Source organism: Pseudopipra pipra, chromosome 15 (genome assembly GCF_036250125.1).
Source record: "Pseudopipra pipra isolate bDixPip1 chromosome 15, bDixPip1.hap1, whole genome shotgun sequence".
In the NCBI taxonomy this organism is placed as follows: domain Eukaryota; kingdom Metazoa; phylum Chordata; class Aves; order Passeriformes; family Pipridae; genus Pseudopipra; species Pseudopipra pipra.
In genome coordinates, this window is record NC_087563.1 from 13,787,423 (window position 1) to 13,804,583 (window position 17,161).

Here is a 17,161-nt window from a genome sequence, read left to right on the forward strand (position 1 = left end):
AGAGGGTCAAGGTTGCACATTTCCCACCCAGGAAAAGGGGGGACGTGGCTGACAACAGGACCAGCCCGGGAGGCAGTGGGGAACCCTGCTCCTGGCATTCACCAGGAAACCACAGCGGGGGGTGGGATGGATGGGGATAAAGTTTCCGTAGCTGAAGTGCAATCACCGGCATTGCCTGGCACTGTGCCTGTCGCCGCTGCTGGCACACGGCCCCTGCACCCACCGGTGGGGCTGTTGTGCCAAGTGAGCCCCTTCCCCATACCGGGCCAGGGGCAGGGTGCTTTTGCGGGGCGGCATTGGGTCCCCCTGCACCGCGGGCACCTGGCTGAGGTCTGGCGTGGCAGCGGGTGTGGGATGTGTCCCTGGCCCCGCTGCCACGGCAGGCGGGGACTGGAGGGCTCATGAGCAGTGACGTCTCCGTCTCGCCGCGAGGAAACAGCTGCTCGCCAAGGACGAGCGCTCGGCCACAAGAACACCCCGAGGGCGGCGGCTGCTCCTGCGAACACCCCGGACAGGCCCCGTGCTGCCGGTCAGTGCCGGGGGTGCGGGGGGAACGGGCGGGTCTGCAAACCCACCGCAGCAGAGGGTGCCAAAGCCACCCTCCTGCGAGCGGAGGAAAGCCCTGGAAAGCCCTGGCTGGGCGGTGAGCCGTGCAAGCAGAGGCTCCCTCCAAGGGGTGTCTGCAGGGGGATCCCTGCTTTTTCCTTTTTATGAAAAATCTTCTCTTTTTAACAAGGCCCCGGGGGGCTGCGCTGCCTGCGGGTGCTTTTTGGGGTGGGCGCTGGCGTTGCTGCGGGGCCCATGGGTGTGTCCCGGCCAGGATGCGCCTTTGTCCACGCTTTGCTGCCGCCGCGGCTGCGGAAACACCCATCCCTCCAGCTGGGATCCAAGCTGAGGATCCCCCCTGGTTTGGTACCTGCCAGGTTTTGCACAGGTAAATGCACCCTACGGCACCCCAGAGGCTCGGAGCTCTAGAAGGGCGGGGAAGCATTTTGACAGTGGGGTGGGGGGACCTCCCTTGCCCCACCAGGAGGACGGGTGCTGTTTTTTTTTAACCCAGGGAAGCTCCCTTTGCTCCCCACAGGCAGGACAACGTGTGGTGGGGCACTGGGTGTTGCGGCCTCTGTGCTGGGGGAGACCCACAAGGCAGTCGGGCTCCTGGGGTGCCACCCCTGAGCCCAAAGCTGTGAGGGGGCCCTTGGAGAGGCTGCAGGGGTGCACTGCTGGGGCGACAGAGGCTTCTGCAAAGGCTGTGCACGTAATTTAGGATTTCTCACTTTTTGTCCAGGGAGGCCCACAACCCCAACCTCTCCACTGTTTGGAGGAGGAGGTGTACCCCCATGCTGGGGCACTGCTGCCCCTGGGTTTCACTGTAGTTTTCACTGCCCGATGGATGCCATGTGTTTGTCTGGGCATCTTCCCAGGGCTGCTCCCCCAGCCTCTGCAGAGGTGTTGGCAGCAGTGGGGGACAGGGACAGGGCACTGCAAGGACAGGTTGTGAACTGGGTGTGGTCAGCGATTCTCCGCCACTGCTGAGATGAGTTGGGTGGTCTCAGCCCAGCTGCCACATGAACCTGGAGCCAGGCAGGAGGGCTGTGCCACGGTGGGATTTCTCTGCTCCCAGGAGGGTACACGGCTTCACCGACAGGCTCCAGAGTGGCACTAAAAGGCTGCGTGGGTGGGGGTGGGATCCCTTGGCACCCACCCAGCACCCGGCCGCAGTGCGGCCCCACTGCGTGTGGGGCACATGGGGGCTCTCCCCTAGGCAGGAGCCATGTGAAGGGTCACCGAGGCTCCCCAGCTGAAAAGGGAAGGGGAGGTGAAGGCAGCTGTGGTTTTCTGCAAAACTTCCCCCTCTCAGCAAGGATGCCTGTGGGTGCCACAGGCTTCCTGCACCCGAGTGGGGGGACTCAGCCACACCTATGGCTGTGGGGTTGGGTCTCCCCCTCCATGACTGCTCTGGTAGGGATGTGCAGCCAAGCCAGGGAACTTCATGTGATTTCTCCTGCTCGCTCCATGGCATGAAACCAAACTCGTCCGGGGTCAGAAATCCCCCCAGGGCAGCCCTGCTCTGCCTTGAGCTTTTCTGCAACGTGTCTCAGAGGGAGGGTGAGCGAGGGGGCCGTGCCTCATGGCTGGCCTCAGCTGACGCTCAGAGGTTCATTCATGGCCGGGCTCCATTTTCCAGCTGTTTTTCTCCCTCTGCCAGCTTCCTCGGAGCAAATGGCGCTGTCTGGGGACTTTCTCTGGGAGGGTGAGGAGAGCCCACACCGCAGTGGGTTGCAGCTATAAATGGTGCTGGTGTTAGAAAACAACCTGCACGTTACCCTGGAAACCCATCTGTGTTTCCTGGGCTCCAGGATGTGTGGGACCGGTGGTGGCCTTGATCACTGCACGGAAACTCAGATAAAAGCTGGTGGGAGCTCGTGGGGGCTGCCCAGCCGCAGCACCACGAGGCAATGGGACATCCCCAGCAGCTGGGATGGCCCCAGGGCTTGGGGGCTGCAGGGGGGCAGAAGGGGCATTGCGGAGTGCAGTGAGAAGGGCTGGCCCTGCAGAGGATGCTCAGCCCATTTCCACATATCAGCACTTTTTTCCCCCTCCAGTTTCTCTTGGCACTGGCAGGAAGCTGCACGGGGCCCATCTGCACTGCCCCTGGCCCTTGGGGTCCCCAGCTCAGTGCCAGATACCAAAGGCTCTGGTGACCACAGGGTGGCCAGCAAAGCCCCTCTCCCTGATCCTCCCCACAGTACCTGGCATTGCCCTCCCGTGGGTACCACACCCACACCCATGGTGGGAGCAAACCTTCCCTTAACTAACACAACCCACACAAGGGGGCTTTGGCTCACACTGACCTTTCTGTTCCCTCTCACAGCTCCTCCTTGCCCTCGCTCCAGTGATTTCCAGCTCGGGAAGCCATGGCACCCCAAGGAAAGGTAAGGCTGACCCCCACATGGCAGGGATGGGGACTGGAGTGCTGCAGAGCAGACCCCAGAGCTGGGGCAGTACATCCAACATGCAGCAAGGGTGGTGACGTGCAGGGACACGATGCTGCCCAAAGCCTGTTTACATTCCTGCCTCTCCAGCCACTGCTGTCTGGATGTGATGCAGATGGGGGAAGTGCTGGGCTGGGGAGCAGGGACAGCGAGGAGCAAAAATCCTTTTGGGACCATAGTGGAATGGGGGAGAGAAGCCGGGCCGTGGGAAGGGGAGAAGAGATGTTGCACTGGGGATTTGGGCTTCCACTGGAGAGAAATCCTGCCTGATCCTGCAAAGCATGCAGCCCCACTTGGGCCTCTCCCCCCTCCCCAGCCTGGATTACTTCCCACTCCAAGCCAGGGCTGGTGCAGTGTGGCAGCTGGGTGAGCAGGTGCTCCCTTGCAGCCAGGAAAATATCCGGCGTGGGTGGAAAACCCTGCCTCGGTGGGCAGCTGTGGCTGGCGTGGTACAGCCTGCTGGAAGGGGAGGAGTCCCAGCCCAGAGCCTCCCTTCTCCGCTCTGCTTTCCATTCCCTGGAGAAATCAGTCGTTTCCTCCAGCCCAATTACCTGAAGCTTCCTGCCCAGCTGAGGCAGTGATTGCTCTGGGTGGAGAAACTGAGTTACAGTGCAGATGAACATTCCCCTGCGGTGGTCCAGGACCCCAAGCAGCCATGTGGTGGGAGAGAGCGAAGCCATGCTGGGAATTTTGCTTCCACCCTCCTGGCCCCAGTGTGGCTTATTTTTAGCTGGGAGGTCCCGGACGGGCCGGGATGACTCAGAGGCTGGAGGAGGGGAGGCAGGAGGCCCATGGCAGCTGAAATAGGGGATTGAAAGCAGGATGGGGTTATGAAGAGTATGCAGAGGGCAGGATGCTGTTTCCCTCCCAAGTGATGTTTCTGCCCCTCCCTGGGGCTCACTCCCACAGAGAATGCAGGGAGCGTGGGGTGATGCACAGCACTGAGCTCCTGCCTCAGCTTACCTTGCTCTGGCCAGGGCAGCATTGTGGCAAGGCAGGCAGCTCATGCTTGGAGGGTACAGAAAGCAGGAACACAGCCTTGCTCCTCCTCTCCATTTAACCACGGCCAAAATCTTGGCTCCCCAGCACCACCTGTGAAACCCCAGCACCCTCTGGCCACCCTTGTTCACTCCTGCTGCCTCCAGGCACCTCCTTTGCCTTGCAATTCCTTTACATCTCTGCAAGACACGTGTGTGGCAGCAGCTCGTGCCAAGCCAGGAAGGGTCTGGGAGCTGCCGGGAAGTGGGGCTAAATCCAGCTCTCCCGATGAATCACCTGCAATACGATCTGTTCCGTGCCCACCAGGCTCCCTCAAAGGGCAGCATCTCCTCTTGGTCCCTGCCACATGGAACACAAGTGCCAGCAGCTAGTCCTGTAGGAGTAGCCTGTGGGACGTGCCCAGTTTCCCTCTGGAAAAGTGGCTACAGAGGCTGGTTTCTTTCTGAAGGTGCTGGTGATGTGCAGCAGAGTTGTTGTGCTGGGATGGGACCTAGGGAGCTGTGGGTATGGAGCTGCCCTGTGTCCACCTCCTTGGGTTCATTCCTGAAGGCAGAGGGACACTGGTGCCCATCTTCTCTGAGGACATGTAGGCTTTAGATGCCCATGCTGGCAACAGGCCTGGGCCTTTGTACAGCTCCTGGGGATCTTGAAGAAGCCATGCAGCAGATCCTGAGTAGGTGACTCCTGGGAGGTGCACATACCCAGCTGGCACATGGTACAAGCAGAGCCAAGGGAGGATGCTCAGTTTCCCAGGGTTCTGACACAGCTGACAGCCCCAGCTCAGCCTGGCTCCCAGCCCTCCTGTTCCCCAGCGAGACTGCTAAGGAAATGCTGCTGCTCAGCAATTCCCACTCTGTGCCTCTGTAGGGGATGCATCCCAGTTCCTTTTGTGGGGTCAGGCTGGTTTCACATCTGCTTCCACCCAGGGTGGTGCTGATCTCATTTAGAGTCCATCCCCAGGCTCCCCTGGGGTGAATTCCCACAGGCAAAGCTGACCTGCAGAGGGAGAGCCTGGTCCCTCCTTTTTCCTGAGGTCTCTGGGTGTGTCACTCCTGGGCTCCCCGTTGTGCATCCTGGAGGGGCAGAGGAGCAGACAGAATTGGATCATGTCAACACCCAGGATTTCTCAGGCTCCCAGGAAAGTCTTTCTCAATATCCAGGGTCTCTGCTCTGACCCCTTGGATCAGCCTGGGCCCCAGAGGAGTGCATGCTGGGGCAGGACAAGCTGTTGGCAGCTCTGGTGATTCTCAGTGTTTTCCACTTAGCAGCCCATGATGATTTTGTGCCTGTAAATTTGTCTCCTTGCTTGGAGGCCATGCAGAGCTTGGGCATCCTCAGCACCCAGAGGGGTTCCCTGCTTGCAACAGGCAGTGGAAAATTATTTCCTTCGTTGTTCTGAATCCAGCCCTGATAACTCTCTTCAGCCTGGCTGCATTGCAGGGGGATCACTCTGGTCCTTGATGGCCTTCCCCTGCATTCAGGGTGTCCAATCTTCCCTTGGGGCCTCCCCTTTTCCTGCCACCCCCCCCCCCCAAGGTGGTGCAGGGAACTGAAAGAGCTGAAGGACCCTGTCAACAGACCCCTTGGCTCCTGCTGGCATGGTGCAGAGGGCTGTATCTGGCTTACACATGGGCACAAGCAGCAAACAGTGATATGAGAGTGAAGGCCATGGATGTATTCCCGTGACCTGGCACACAGTTTATGCAACCAGGAGAGCAAACAGGAAAGGAAACAACTGCAGAGAAGAACAAGTGTTTATGTTTGAGGCTGAGCTTGGCCTTGGGCAACCCGAGCAGAAACAGATCTCACCTCAATCCTGCTCAGATTCAACTTCTCCTTCCCCCATCCCGCTGGGGCTGCTCCTTCCCCTTGTACCTTCTTGCCTCCTTTCCCCTAGGTCTACAGGGGCTCGGTGAAGGATTTCCAAGGCTTTGACGCCAACCAGGATGCAGAAGCCTTGTACAATGCCATGAAGGGATTTGGTATGGACACTCCTCCAGACTGTCACCCTGGGGCCACCCTTGATGTCCCCTGTTCCTTTGGTTGACCCTTGCATGGCTGGGCATCCTGCATCACCTCCCCTCTCAGCTGTCTGCTTTAGCAGTGTGCTGAAGCTCTCCTGGTTCCCTTTCCTCCCTGGGGACAGCCTGGCTCTGCTTCTCCTCCCAGTCCCGCCTCCAAAGCAGCTTTGGGCATGGCAGGATGGCTGTGATGAGCCCAGCCATGGGCTCTCCATGACTTCTGGCTCTCCCCACAGGCAGTGACAAGGAGGCCATCCTTGACCTCATCACATCCAGGAGCAACAAGCAGCGAGTGGAGATCTGCCAAGCCTACAAGTCACTCTATGGGAAGGTAATGGCAGGAACACTCCTGGTCCGTGCCCCCACTGCAGACACAGGTGGCTGTGGCTGCCACCAACCAGCCCATGCAATGACCCACTGCTCCCTGGGCCCACTGAGAGGTGCTGTGGAGCAAAGGGTTCCCCAGCCCCTTTCTCCCCCTCCACCAGGACCTCATTGCAGACCTCAAATATGAGCTGACAGGGAAGTTTGAGCGGCTGATCGTGAGCCTGATGCGTCCCCCAGCTTACGGTGACGCCAAGGAGATCAAAGATGCCATCTCGGTAAGGGGTGGGCAACCCCCCCGGGGCCCCTCCAAGGACACCCCAGCCAGCCCCACTGCTCATGGGGCTGTGTCTCTGCCCGCAGGGCATCGGCACAGATGAGAAGTGCCTTATCGAGATCCTCGCCTCCCGCACCAACCAGGAGATCCACGACCTGGTGGCTGCCTACAAAGATGGTGAGGGCTGGGGAAGGGCAGGGGCTGCCCTGTGCCTCCATGGGCCAAGACAAGGGCAGAGGTAAAGGGATCCAGCTCTCCAGGCCCTGACCTCTCCCTCTTCCATCAGCCTATGAGAGAGACCTGGAGGCTGACATCGTTGGAGACACATCAGGCCACTTCAAGAAGATGCTCGTCGTTCTGCTTCAGGTATGTCCGTCTGTCCAGCGTCTGTAGGTGGTGGGTGCCTGTGCCCTGCAGGGCTGAGCCTGTCCCTGTCCCACAGGGCGCCAGGGAGGAGGACGATGTGGTGAGCGAGGACCTGGTGGAGCAGGATGCCAAGGTGAGGCTTGGCAGGTCGCTGTGACAGGTGGCATCTGGGCAGGGACGGGGCTGGTGGCACTGGGACCATCTGGATTTGGGCCTGCAAAAGGCAGGTGGGTGCCAAGAGCACCCATGCATGGGTAGAGCCCCCCATTAGCAACACCCTGACTTGGGCTGTGCCACCCTCCCCATCCCACAAGGACCTGCTGGAAGCTGGCGAGCTGAAATGGGGCACGGATGAGGCCCAGTTCATCTACATCCTTGGCCGGAGGAGCAAGCAGCATCTCCGCCTGGGTGAGCATCTCCTGCAAGCTCAGGGTGGGCTTGAAGGTATCTTGTCAGCTCCTCCAGGCATTGCCTTGCTCTCATCCCACAGTCTTTGATGAATATCTGAAAATTGCTGGGAAGCCAATTGAGAGGAGCATTCGGGGAGAGCTCTCTGGTGACTTTGAGAAGCTGATGCTGGCCGTGGGTAAGCCAGTCCCTGAGTGGGGATGCTGCAAAAACAGCATGTCAGTGGCCTTGCTGGAGTGGGAGGGCTCAGCACCAGGGCCAGCAGGGTCAGGGCTGCGGCTGTACCTGGTTTTATGGAGCTCAGGTAGGCTCCTTCAGGGTGGGTGGGGATGCTGGATGTGATTCCCAAGGGGTGTGGGTGCTTGGAGACTGGGGGCACTGGTGAAGCTGGGTGCTGGCATCCCTCACCATGCCTCAATTTCCCCATAGTGAAGTGTGTCAGAAGCACGGCAGAATATTTTGCTGAAAGGCTCTACAAGGCCATGAAGGTGAGTGAATCACCCCTTCTCCACAGGGTCCTCCACAGCACTGAGGGAGCTGGCCACAGGAGGGCCCCCCTACCATGGGGTGCTTCTGGAGAGCAAAGTGACACAGGTCCATGAAGACAGGACCTGTGTGACCTGGGGTCTCTGCTCTTTCCTCCAAAGGAGTTATTCCTTCAGATCCAGGGCTGGGTAGAAATTGGATAGAGGGTCCCACATGTGGTGGGTTGAACAGGGTTGTTTGGCCATCCCAGGCTTGATGTGAGGGTTCCTCCATTGCAGGGGCTGGGCACAAGAGACAACACCCTGATCCGCATCATGGTGTCCCGCAGTGAGATCGACATGCTGGACATCCGGGAGGTGTTCAGGACCAAGTATGAGAAATCTCTCTACAACATGATAAAGGTAAGTGCTGGGGGTCCCTGGTCACCCTCCAAGCAGCTGCTAGTGCTGCCTCCCTTGTGATACCAGCACCCCTGGGAGGGCTGAGCCTCCTCCCCAGACACCCTGTGCCAGGTGTCCATCTCTAAGGACAAGGCTCAGGGAGACCCCTCTCCATGAGCCCATCCCATGGCACTACCTTGACCCTACCTGTGTGGTTCTCCATCTCCATCTGTCTTTCCAGGAGGACACCTCCGGGGAGTACAAGAAGGCCCTGCTGAAGCTGTGTGGAGGGGATGATGAGTAAGACCACCTGTCACCCCCTCTTTGTCCCTCTTCATCCCCTTGGTGCTGGGTACCCACCTCTGGGTCAGAGCCTGGTGGAGCGCCTGGACCAGCAGCACCTGCAGGGACAGCAGTATAGGGGGCCCCGTGGCCCCTCTGCATGACCAGCCATGGTGCCATGGTCTGTTCTTGGCATGTGGGAACCCCACAGGGCAGGGACAAAACCCTGGAGGGAGGGTGCTCTGCTGTGGGATTCACCACCCATTTTCCCCCATTCCCACCCACCCAGCCCCCCAACAAGCACCTGGCTCCTGCCCCATGCCCAGCACCCAACGGATACAAAATGCCCCTTATAGAGGGGCATAACAGAAAGAAGTGGGGCTGCTGGTGGGTGCAGCCCCCCATGGCTCACTGTCCCCTGTCCTTGCCCTCCCATTGCAGTGCTGCAGGTGAGTTCTTCCCCGAGGCGGCGCAGGTGGCCTATCGGATGTGGGAGCTTAGTGCGGTGGCCAAAGTAGAGGTTAGAACCCCCAGCCCCCCTGTACTCTCTCTCTGCTGCCTGCCGGCTTGGGACCCCTGGCTGCTCCTCTCTGCCACGGGGCACGGCCAGCCCCTCAGCTCTGCTCTGCCTCTCGCTCCTCTCTTGATGCCGTTCTCTGGTTTTGGGGTACGAGGTTGGCAGAGCTGGCCGCCCCCCATGGGCTCCACTAACCCCTTCCTCTCTCTGAGGCCTTCCTCTCTCGGGGCTGTGGGTCCTGCATGTCTGTGAAATGCATCACTTGCAGCCCTGGCTCCAGTGCCCACCAGAAACCTCCTGCTCCCTGGGGTAGCTCAGGGCTGGCCGGGGCACAGCCGTGCCATGAGGAACCAGCACTCTGCATGCAGCTGGAGGCACCCACAAAAGGGTGCTTTGGGATGTGCAGAAAAGACACTCTGAGGCCTACATGCAAGGAGAATGGAAACGTGTTCAGAGCTGTAAAGAGGGTAGAATCACAGAGCAGGAGTGGGCACCCTTTCAGCGACTCCTCTTCTGGCTCTCAGTGATGTGACCAGCCCAGGCTGAGGTGTCCCACTGCTAGGGGAGGCAGGTGTGACACAGAGCAGGACACCAAGACTGCAGGGACTGTCTGTTGCTGTCTTCTTCCTGCTCTTTGCTGGCCTGGCTATGGTTTGCCCCTTAATGGAAGGGGTGACAGGGGCGGGGACATCCTCACTGAGCCCCAGGTGCTTGCACTAACACGACTTGCTTTGGCCTCAGCTTGCCGGGTAGCACCTTTCCTCCCTCTCTCCATCTCCCTCCCTCCCTCTCTCCCTCCCATCCTCCCATCTCAGAGATGAGCCTAAACCCCTCTGTGCATCCACAGCTGCGAGGAACCGTGCAGCCTGCGGGAGACTTCAATGATGATGGGGATGCACAGGTGCTGAGGAAGGCGATGAAGGGCCTGGGTAAGTGGGGGCCAGGAGTTCAGCCGCTTCCTGTTGCTCCTCAACAGCTCCTGGAGCAGAAAATCCACACTAGCCCATGCAGGGCTGCATGGAAGCCTCAGGGGGAATAGAGAGATGGTTTTGGAGCTGTGAGAGCTCTCCCTTCCCCACCTGCCCAGTTTGTGGGGGTGGTGATGTGCCCATGATCGGGGTGACACAGTGACACAGCATGGCTCTGTAGGCCCCCTCGGCCCTCCCCAGCATCACTGCTGTCATTGCAGGCACGGATGAAGGGGCCATCATCGAGGTGGTGACCAAGAGGAGCAACGCCCAGAGGCAGCAGATCCTTAAGGCTTACAAGGCTCACTACGGCAGGGTACTGCAGCCCCATCCCACCCTGCTCCCTCCTTCTCTCCATATCCTGCCCTCTCCCATGCAGAGATCGGCCCCTCACTGAAAGGATTCCTGTAAGGGAGCAGTGGGCAGCCGAGGCACCCCACTGTGCCCTGGCATGACTCCCCCAAGGAAAGCAGAGTTGTCACAGCAGCCTCCCACTGTGGGTGCCCCACCAGCCCAAGGGAGGCTGTCCCTTCCCCTTCACTTGCCCCATCCTCCATCCCGCACAGAGGGCTCCAGAGCCAGGGTGTCTCCAGATCCACCCCCAAAATGTGACCTTAAACCACCCCGAGGGTCTTCCACCTCCACACTCTCCTCTCCTGTTTTCTCACCTGTGTTGCCTTGACCGGTCCGTCCCTGCAGAAGCAACTGGGGACTGAACCCTCAAATGCTTTTGCAGGACCTGATGGCAGACCTGAAATCCGAGCTGTCGGGCAGCTTGGCCAAGCTGATCCTCGGGCTCATGCTGACGCCAGCGCAGTACGATGCCAAGCAGCTGAGGAAGGCTGTGGAGGTAATTGCCACACTGCTGGTGTCAGTGCCAACACGGGAGGACGAGGTGGTTTTCACTGTGGCTGCACCCACAGGCTGTGGCCCAGGGCTGTGAGTGCCCCCCAGCTTCACACACTCCAGGTTCTCATTTCCTATACAGAAGGAAAGAGCAGAAAGCACCGGGACAAAGACTTAGTTTGCACTCAAGACCTGCTGGGAGCCCAGTCTGGCCTCTTTGCAGCCCAGCATGCTCAGCCAGCTTGTAGCCACAGGAGAGCCAGGGTAGGGGCAAACCAATAACATGCACTACTATCCACGAGATGGGACCCCACTATCAGCGTACTTGGACACTTTCGTGTTGGTTCCTACCAGCCCTTGGGGACATTTGCTGGACATGAACTTTTGGCATGTGGTTTCCCTGGGGTTAGAGCAGCCCCTCCTTGCCTGGCACCGTGGGGCGGTGCCACTGTGTCTCCATCCAGTCCTGGTACCTGCAGCTATCTGCCATGACACTGTGTTCCAGGGGGCCGGCACGGACGAGAGCGTCCTCATTGAAATCATGGCCACGCGGAACAACCAGGAGATCCGGGCTATCAACGAGGCATATCAGGAAGGTACGGCACAGGAGGGATGTGGGAGCACCCAGGCCCTGGGCACAAACCATGTACAGTGTTGTGTAAGGCCCTTCCTTGGCAGCAGTTTTGTCTCTGGACTGGGTTCACGGGTCAGTGACGTGAAGGTCTAAGAGTCCCTCCAGCAGAGCACTGCTCCTGGCCTCTCTCAATCTCACAGTGACATACCTCAGCTCTGCCATCAATGTCTCCTCTCCTGAGAGCTCTTTTGCAATGATCCCATTTCCTCCAGAGCACCTTAGCACTCTGCTCATGCTCAGGGCATTATAGCTGCTGGGCTGATCCCCTCCTCCCTGGGCCTGAAAACAGCAGATGGGGGAATCTGCTTCAGCCATGCAAGGGCTGGAGGATGGCCACTGCCATCCCACGGGCACAAAAGGCACTGCTGGCTGGGAAGCTGAGCTGCAGGCAGGGTGCAGGGCTCAGCCATCCCTTCTCCACAGCCTACCACAAGAGCCTGGAAGATGACCTGAGCTCCGACACATCGGGGCATTTCAAGAGGATTCTTGTCTCACTGGCTCTGGTAAGGGCAGCTCTCCCTGGGGATTGTCCCCTTCCTGCCCACAGGCAGTGCTAGGGGTCTGCAAGGACAGTGGCTATGGAGAAGGCAGAGCATCACTGCCTGGTTGGGCAGTGCTGCTGGACCCTGTCTGCCACCCTCTCACTTGGGGCTCTCCCAGGAGATGTCCTCTCCCCAGCTCCATGACTTTTGTATCCAACCGCAGGGCAACCGCGATGAAGGACCAGAGAACCTCACACAGGCACACGAAGATGCCAAGGTAAGACCTGTATTGGCAGTGCTCTTATGGGCTCTGCATTAAAAAAAAAGAGGATGTTGCATCTGCTGGTCTGGAAATGGTATCCTCAGGGAAGCAAATGCTGCTGGGGCAGGGTCTCTGTAAACTGCAGTGGGAGAGCCAGGTGAAGTGATACTTTTGGAGGTAAAGCCTCCAGGCCTGATTCTGTGTGCTCCTCTGGGCCAAGTCTTTTCTGAAGGGGGCTGGGAAGCTCTGAGCAGGGTCAAACCTGAGCTGTCGCTTGTCTGTCCTGTGCCTGTTCTGTCCTGAATGCTCCAAAGCATGGGAGAGCACTACAGCATTCCCAGCAGGGCTGCTGCCAGCAGAGGGAGTGGAGGCTGCACTGCCTGCATCTCAGCCACAAGTGCTGCCTGCACCCCTGCCCATGCACTGCCTGTGCCCTGCCCATGCACTGCCTGCACCCCTGCCCATGCACTGCCTGCATGCCTGCTGCATGTGCTGCTGCTCACCTCGTCCTGCTGCACAGAAAGAGAGAGCCAGGGATGACAAGCCAGGGACAAGCCAGCCAGGTGGCACCTGACCTGGCACCACGCTGCATTTTGTCGGCAAAGCTGCCCTTATCCCTCTGCCTGCGCCTGGCAGAGGTGGGCAGGCTGATGGGAGCTAGCCCATGGCTAGGCAAGGATGCTCCCTGAGGAGCAACAGGCACCCAAGCCCCAGGGGTGGGGGGCTCACTTCATTTGGCAAAGACCACTCTCCCAAGGTACTGGTGTAGAGGCCAAACTGGAGGAGGACACAGGTCCTGCTCATGGGGAAGCAGGGAGCTGGGGACAGGTAATTTTAAGGGATTTTGCTAGACTTCCCCTGCTTTGTCAGGGAAGGATAAAGGTTGAGCAGCACCTTTTGACCCTGTTGTCTTCCTGTCTCTCTCTCTCTCCACCAGGTTGTTGCTGAGACCCTGGTGAGTGCCTTCCCTTTTGCTCCTCACCCTTCTGCATGTTTGAGGGGATGCTGTGGTCCTGGGGTGCAGGGCTGGGGCTGGGAATTGCAGCCCCACAAACTGGGCTCTTCTGACCACATGCTCGGGACTCTGACATCCTTGCATCAGGGTGGAAGACAAGGGGACAGATGCAGGAGGGCACCTTTTTGCCCTTGGGGACTGATTCTGCCCATTGCCTGCATGCAGCAGGTGTTCCTGGCAGCATAGGACGCAGGGCTGGCTTCCCTGGCTCACCAAAAGTGGGAATTGCCTGATCCCCTCTCTGCCATACCCATCCCCTTGCCTCCCTCTTCACTCTTGGTTGCTCTTCCAGAAACTCGCTGATGTCTCCAGCAACGACTCCAGTGACTCCCTGGAGACCCGCTTCCTCAGCATCCTCTGCACCCGCAGCTACCCCCACCTCCGCAGAGGTAGGACCACATTTCTCCACTGCAGCTGGACCCTCAGCTTGCATTTGGGCTGGATGGGATGGGAGTCTCCCCAAGGCTGAGGTTGAGCCCTGTCTCCCCAGCAGTGGTGGGGATGAGACAGTGGGAGGAGATGGTGTGGGATTTGAGGTGGCTACTTGAAGTCACCCAAGCCTGCTCTGGTCCCACCTGGTCCACAGCTGAGGCCTGAGTCTCCTGAGTGCCCAGGGCTGGGATGGAGTGGCTTGGCAGTGACCCTTTCCTCTCCCCCCTCCCCAGTGTTCCAGGAGTTCATCAAAATGACCAACCACGACGTGGAGCACGCCATCAAGAAGCGGATGTCGGGAGATGTGAAGGATGCCTTTGTGGCCATTGGTCAGTGCCTAGCAAGTGTTCCCTCAGGACAGGGCTTCCTGCAGGGCAGGCAGCCCCTTTGCCTGCCTCTGCCCAGGCAACATGGTGGCAGATTCCTGCTGCCTTTGGGCCATGGAGACTCCCAGTGTGGTGTGGGGTTGAGGCATTTATAGGGCATCCTACTACGGGGCCAAGCCTGCACCATTGTACCAAGGAGGGCTCGTAGTTGACCCAGTGGGTGGCACAGCTCCTTGCTGTGACATGTCCCCTGGGTGCCACGAGCCCACTTTCCCTGCCCTCTGTGTGTTGCAGTCCGGAGTGTGAAGAACAAGCCGGCCTTCTTCGCTGACAAGCTCTACAAGTCCATGAAGGTGCGGACAGGTTCTCCTGAGGCTGGGCTGAGGAGGGGGCTGTGCTGGGCAGACATCCTTTGGGACTCAGTAATCCCATGACAGGGATGGGTTTTGTGCCCTGGCTGTCCCTGAGGGGAGTAGGGCAGGGCTGAGCTCAAACCAATACCTGGGGACAGCAGGAGATGTGTCAGGCCGGTGTCTTGCCAGAAGCAAGTCCAGCATATGTCCAAGGAGAGATCATAGAACAATTTGGGTAGGAAGGGACCTTTAAAGGCCGTCTAGTCCAAACCCCTGAAATAAGTAGAGACATCTTCAAGTAGGTCAGACTGCTCAGGGCTGCATCCAGCCTGGCTTGGAATGTTTCCAGGGATGGGCCTTTCTGGGCAACTTGTGCCAGTTTCACCACCTTCATTGCAAAAAATTTCTTCTTTATACCTTTTTCTATCACTACAGACCCTGCTAAAAAGTCTGTCCCTATCTTTTTAAAGCCCCCTTTAAGTACTGAAAGATTGCAATAAGGTCTCTCCAAAGCCTTCTCCTATTTAGGCTGAACAACCCCAACTGCCTCAGCCTTTCCTCACAGGAGCGGTGTTCCAGCCCTCTGATCGTTTTTGTTGCCCTCCTGTGGACCTGATCCACAGCTTGGACTGTGCTGGAGATGCCAGGTGGATCTGTGAGCCCCAGTCCCTGCAGGGTTATTTGTTCGAGCTCCTCCTTGCAGGGTGCTGGCACAGATGAGAGGACCCTGACCCGGATCATGATTTCCCGGAGCGAGATTGACCTGCTCAACATCCGGGGCGAGTTCATAGACCTGTTCGACAAATCGCTGCACCACATGATTGAGGTGAGGGGACAGGGATGTCCCTCCCCAGCTCATCACCTTGTCTGGCTGAGCCCTGAAGGGACCTGAGCTGTGAGTGCTGCCATGAGTGGCACAAGGGCTGAGCGTCACCTGGGGAGGGGGAACATGCTCCCACCAGCCTCGGTGGTGGCCGGTCTGGCTGTAGAGAGGATGTGCTGACATCTTCCACTGCTGCACAGATACCTGCAGGGTGGCCTGGACATGGAGCCGTGCCTTCCCTGTGCCCAGCACCTTGAACTGGGCTTCCCCAGGGCCGTTTCTCTAACATGGGTCTCCCTCTTGCAGAAGGACACCTCTGGCGACTACCGCAAGGCTCTGCTGGCCCTGTGTGGAGGGGAGGACTAGGCGGCAGCGGGGGCCCGTTCTCTGTGTCTGAGCCAGCACCCACCCACTGCCTTGATGTCACCGCAGCTTTGGGGGCTTCAGGGGACGCTCGGTTCCCTGCACAGGACGACTCACTTTGCGCTGGACAGCGGCACCACATTGCAAGCGGGGGAGTCTCGGGGAGGGGAGCAGAGGGGTCTGGGTAGGGAGATTGTCTTGAAGCAAAACACTTCATACCCAAACCTGCCACTAAGCTAGGAATATACTCAGATAGAAAAGACAATTTCAAATCTGATTAATAAAACCTTACTGTTGCTGACCCTGGGGCAAGAGCAGTCAATTTATTGGGGCAGGTTTGGGTGGGACTGAGGAGCCTTAGTGTTTCCTTGCTCGTCTAGGCAAACTCAGGCAAGAGCCCTGCCTCAGCTCCAGGGAGGGCTCTGATGACACCCCAAAGCCCCTCTGAGCAACGCTGCTGCTGAGAAAGGGGCTGAAAATGCATATGGGGCTGGCAGCAGCACAGGGATTTCACCAAGAGCTTCGCTTCATGCCTCTGAAAATCCCCGGCAAGGTTCGTGCCGTTGTGTGGATGATGCTTTCATAAACCAGAGATACAAATCAGACTTGATGGCATCCATCCGTCCTCGCACGCGGTTTCCTGTGCTTTCAAGCTGCTGAAGAAGCAGTCGAAAGGCACATGCCGTAGAGGCTACACCCCCAAACAGTTTGTTTGCACTTCCCCCAGCACTCGGGAGAAAAGAACTGGAATTTCCAAAAGCGGGAAATTCCAGCACTTTCAATTGTTTCCAAGCCAGAACAAAAAGTCGTGAATACCCAAGTCTTCCTCAGAACAGCTGGGTGAGGAAAGCTTCACCTTCAAAATATCAAAGCAGTGTTAGGAATAATAACACAATATTATTACAACACTTCAAAACCAGCCAAGGTTGAGAAGCAACGACATGTAGAAACAAACCAGGGAAGCTGAAACAACTTAGCTGGGTGTTATCCCACTGAAAATTCCCTTGATGCCTTCCTGTAAAATGTCCCCTTGTAACAAAATAACCGTTCTTGGCAGAAAACGGCCTGGTTGAAGCTTTTTTACCCTCCCTATAGAGATGTGGGCTCCTCTGCCTTGCCCCTGTATGTAAGTAGGAATGGGCATCCCTGTCCCAGCAGCATCTGGGGGGCTGAACACACCCCATTCCTGCAGCAGCCTACAGGTCACCTGCTTGGCCAGAAACCTGCTACAAAGACTCCAAGCAGCTGCAGAAGATGTTTTGAAGGGAGGATGTAACCCCGATCATCATCTGCCTGCCTCTTCCTGCAGCTCTGCACTGCAGCCCCGAGCTTTGCAGCAGAGGCACAAGGCTTCTGCAGATCAGGGATGGCACAGAGACTGCAGGGAGCAGAGCTGTCCACCTCCCTGCATCTGGGAACAGGGCTCAGGGCTCACAGACCCAGCTGCAATGCCCGAGGTAGTTTTGAGGTTTGGGAGACAGCCCATCACCCCAGGAGAGCCAGATTTGGGGCAGTGGAGCCCTGTTCCTCCAGAGCAGGGGGAAAACCTGCTCGGTACAGGGGGAAAACCTGCTCGGTGTTAGCACAGGACCACAACACCC

General features: G+C 58.4%; 1 protein-coding gene across 3 annotated transcripts; it reads left to right on the top strand.

The window, feature by feature from the left end:
* Positions 1 to 393: 393 nt before the first annotated feature.
* Positions 394 to 15,861, top strand: ANXA6 (annexin A6). Of its 3 annotated transcripts, XM_064672011.1 has the most exons (26): positions 394 to 529; positions 2,876 to 2,936; positions 5,893 to 5,977; positions 6,253 to 6,347; positions 6,505 to 6,618; positions 6,704 to 6,794; positions 6,904 to 6,983; positions 7,060 to 7,116; positions 7,298 to 7,391; positions 7,474 to 7,569; positions 7,821 to 7,879; positions 8,156 to 8,278; positions 8,499 to 8,557; positions 8,981 to 9,059; positions 9,904 to 9,985; positions 10,246 to 10,340; positions 10,761 to 10,874; positions 11,376 to 11,466; positions 11,928 to 12,007; positions 12,210 to 12,263; positions 13,186 to 13,203; positions 13,556 to 13,652; positions 13,929 to 14,024; positions 14,316 to 14,374; positions 15,078 to 15,200; positions 15,504 to 15,861. In XM_064672011.1, the coding sequence occupies exons 2-26, from the start codon at positions 2,919 to 2,921 to the stop codon at positions 15,561 to 15,563; spliced, it is 2,019 nt and encodes a 672-aa protein (XP_064528081.1). In that variant the 5' UTR covers positions 394 to 529; positions 2,876 to 2,918; the 3' UTR covers positions 15,564 to 15,861. The 3 variants fall into 3 exon arrangements, with proteins under 3 accessions (XP_064528081.1, XP_064528082.1, XP_064528083.1); XM_064672012.1 differs by lacking the exon at positions 13,186 to 13,203 and having other exon boundaries at positions 12,210 to 12,281; XM_064672013.1 differs by lacking the exon at positions 13,186 to 13,203.
* Positions 15,862 to 17,161: the final 1,300 nt, after the last annotated feature.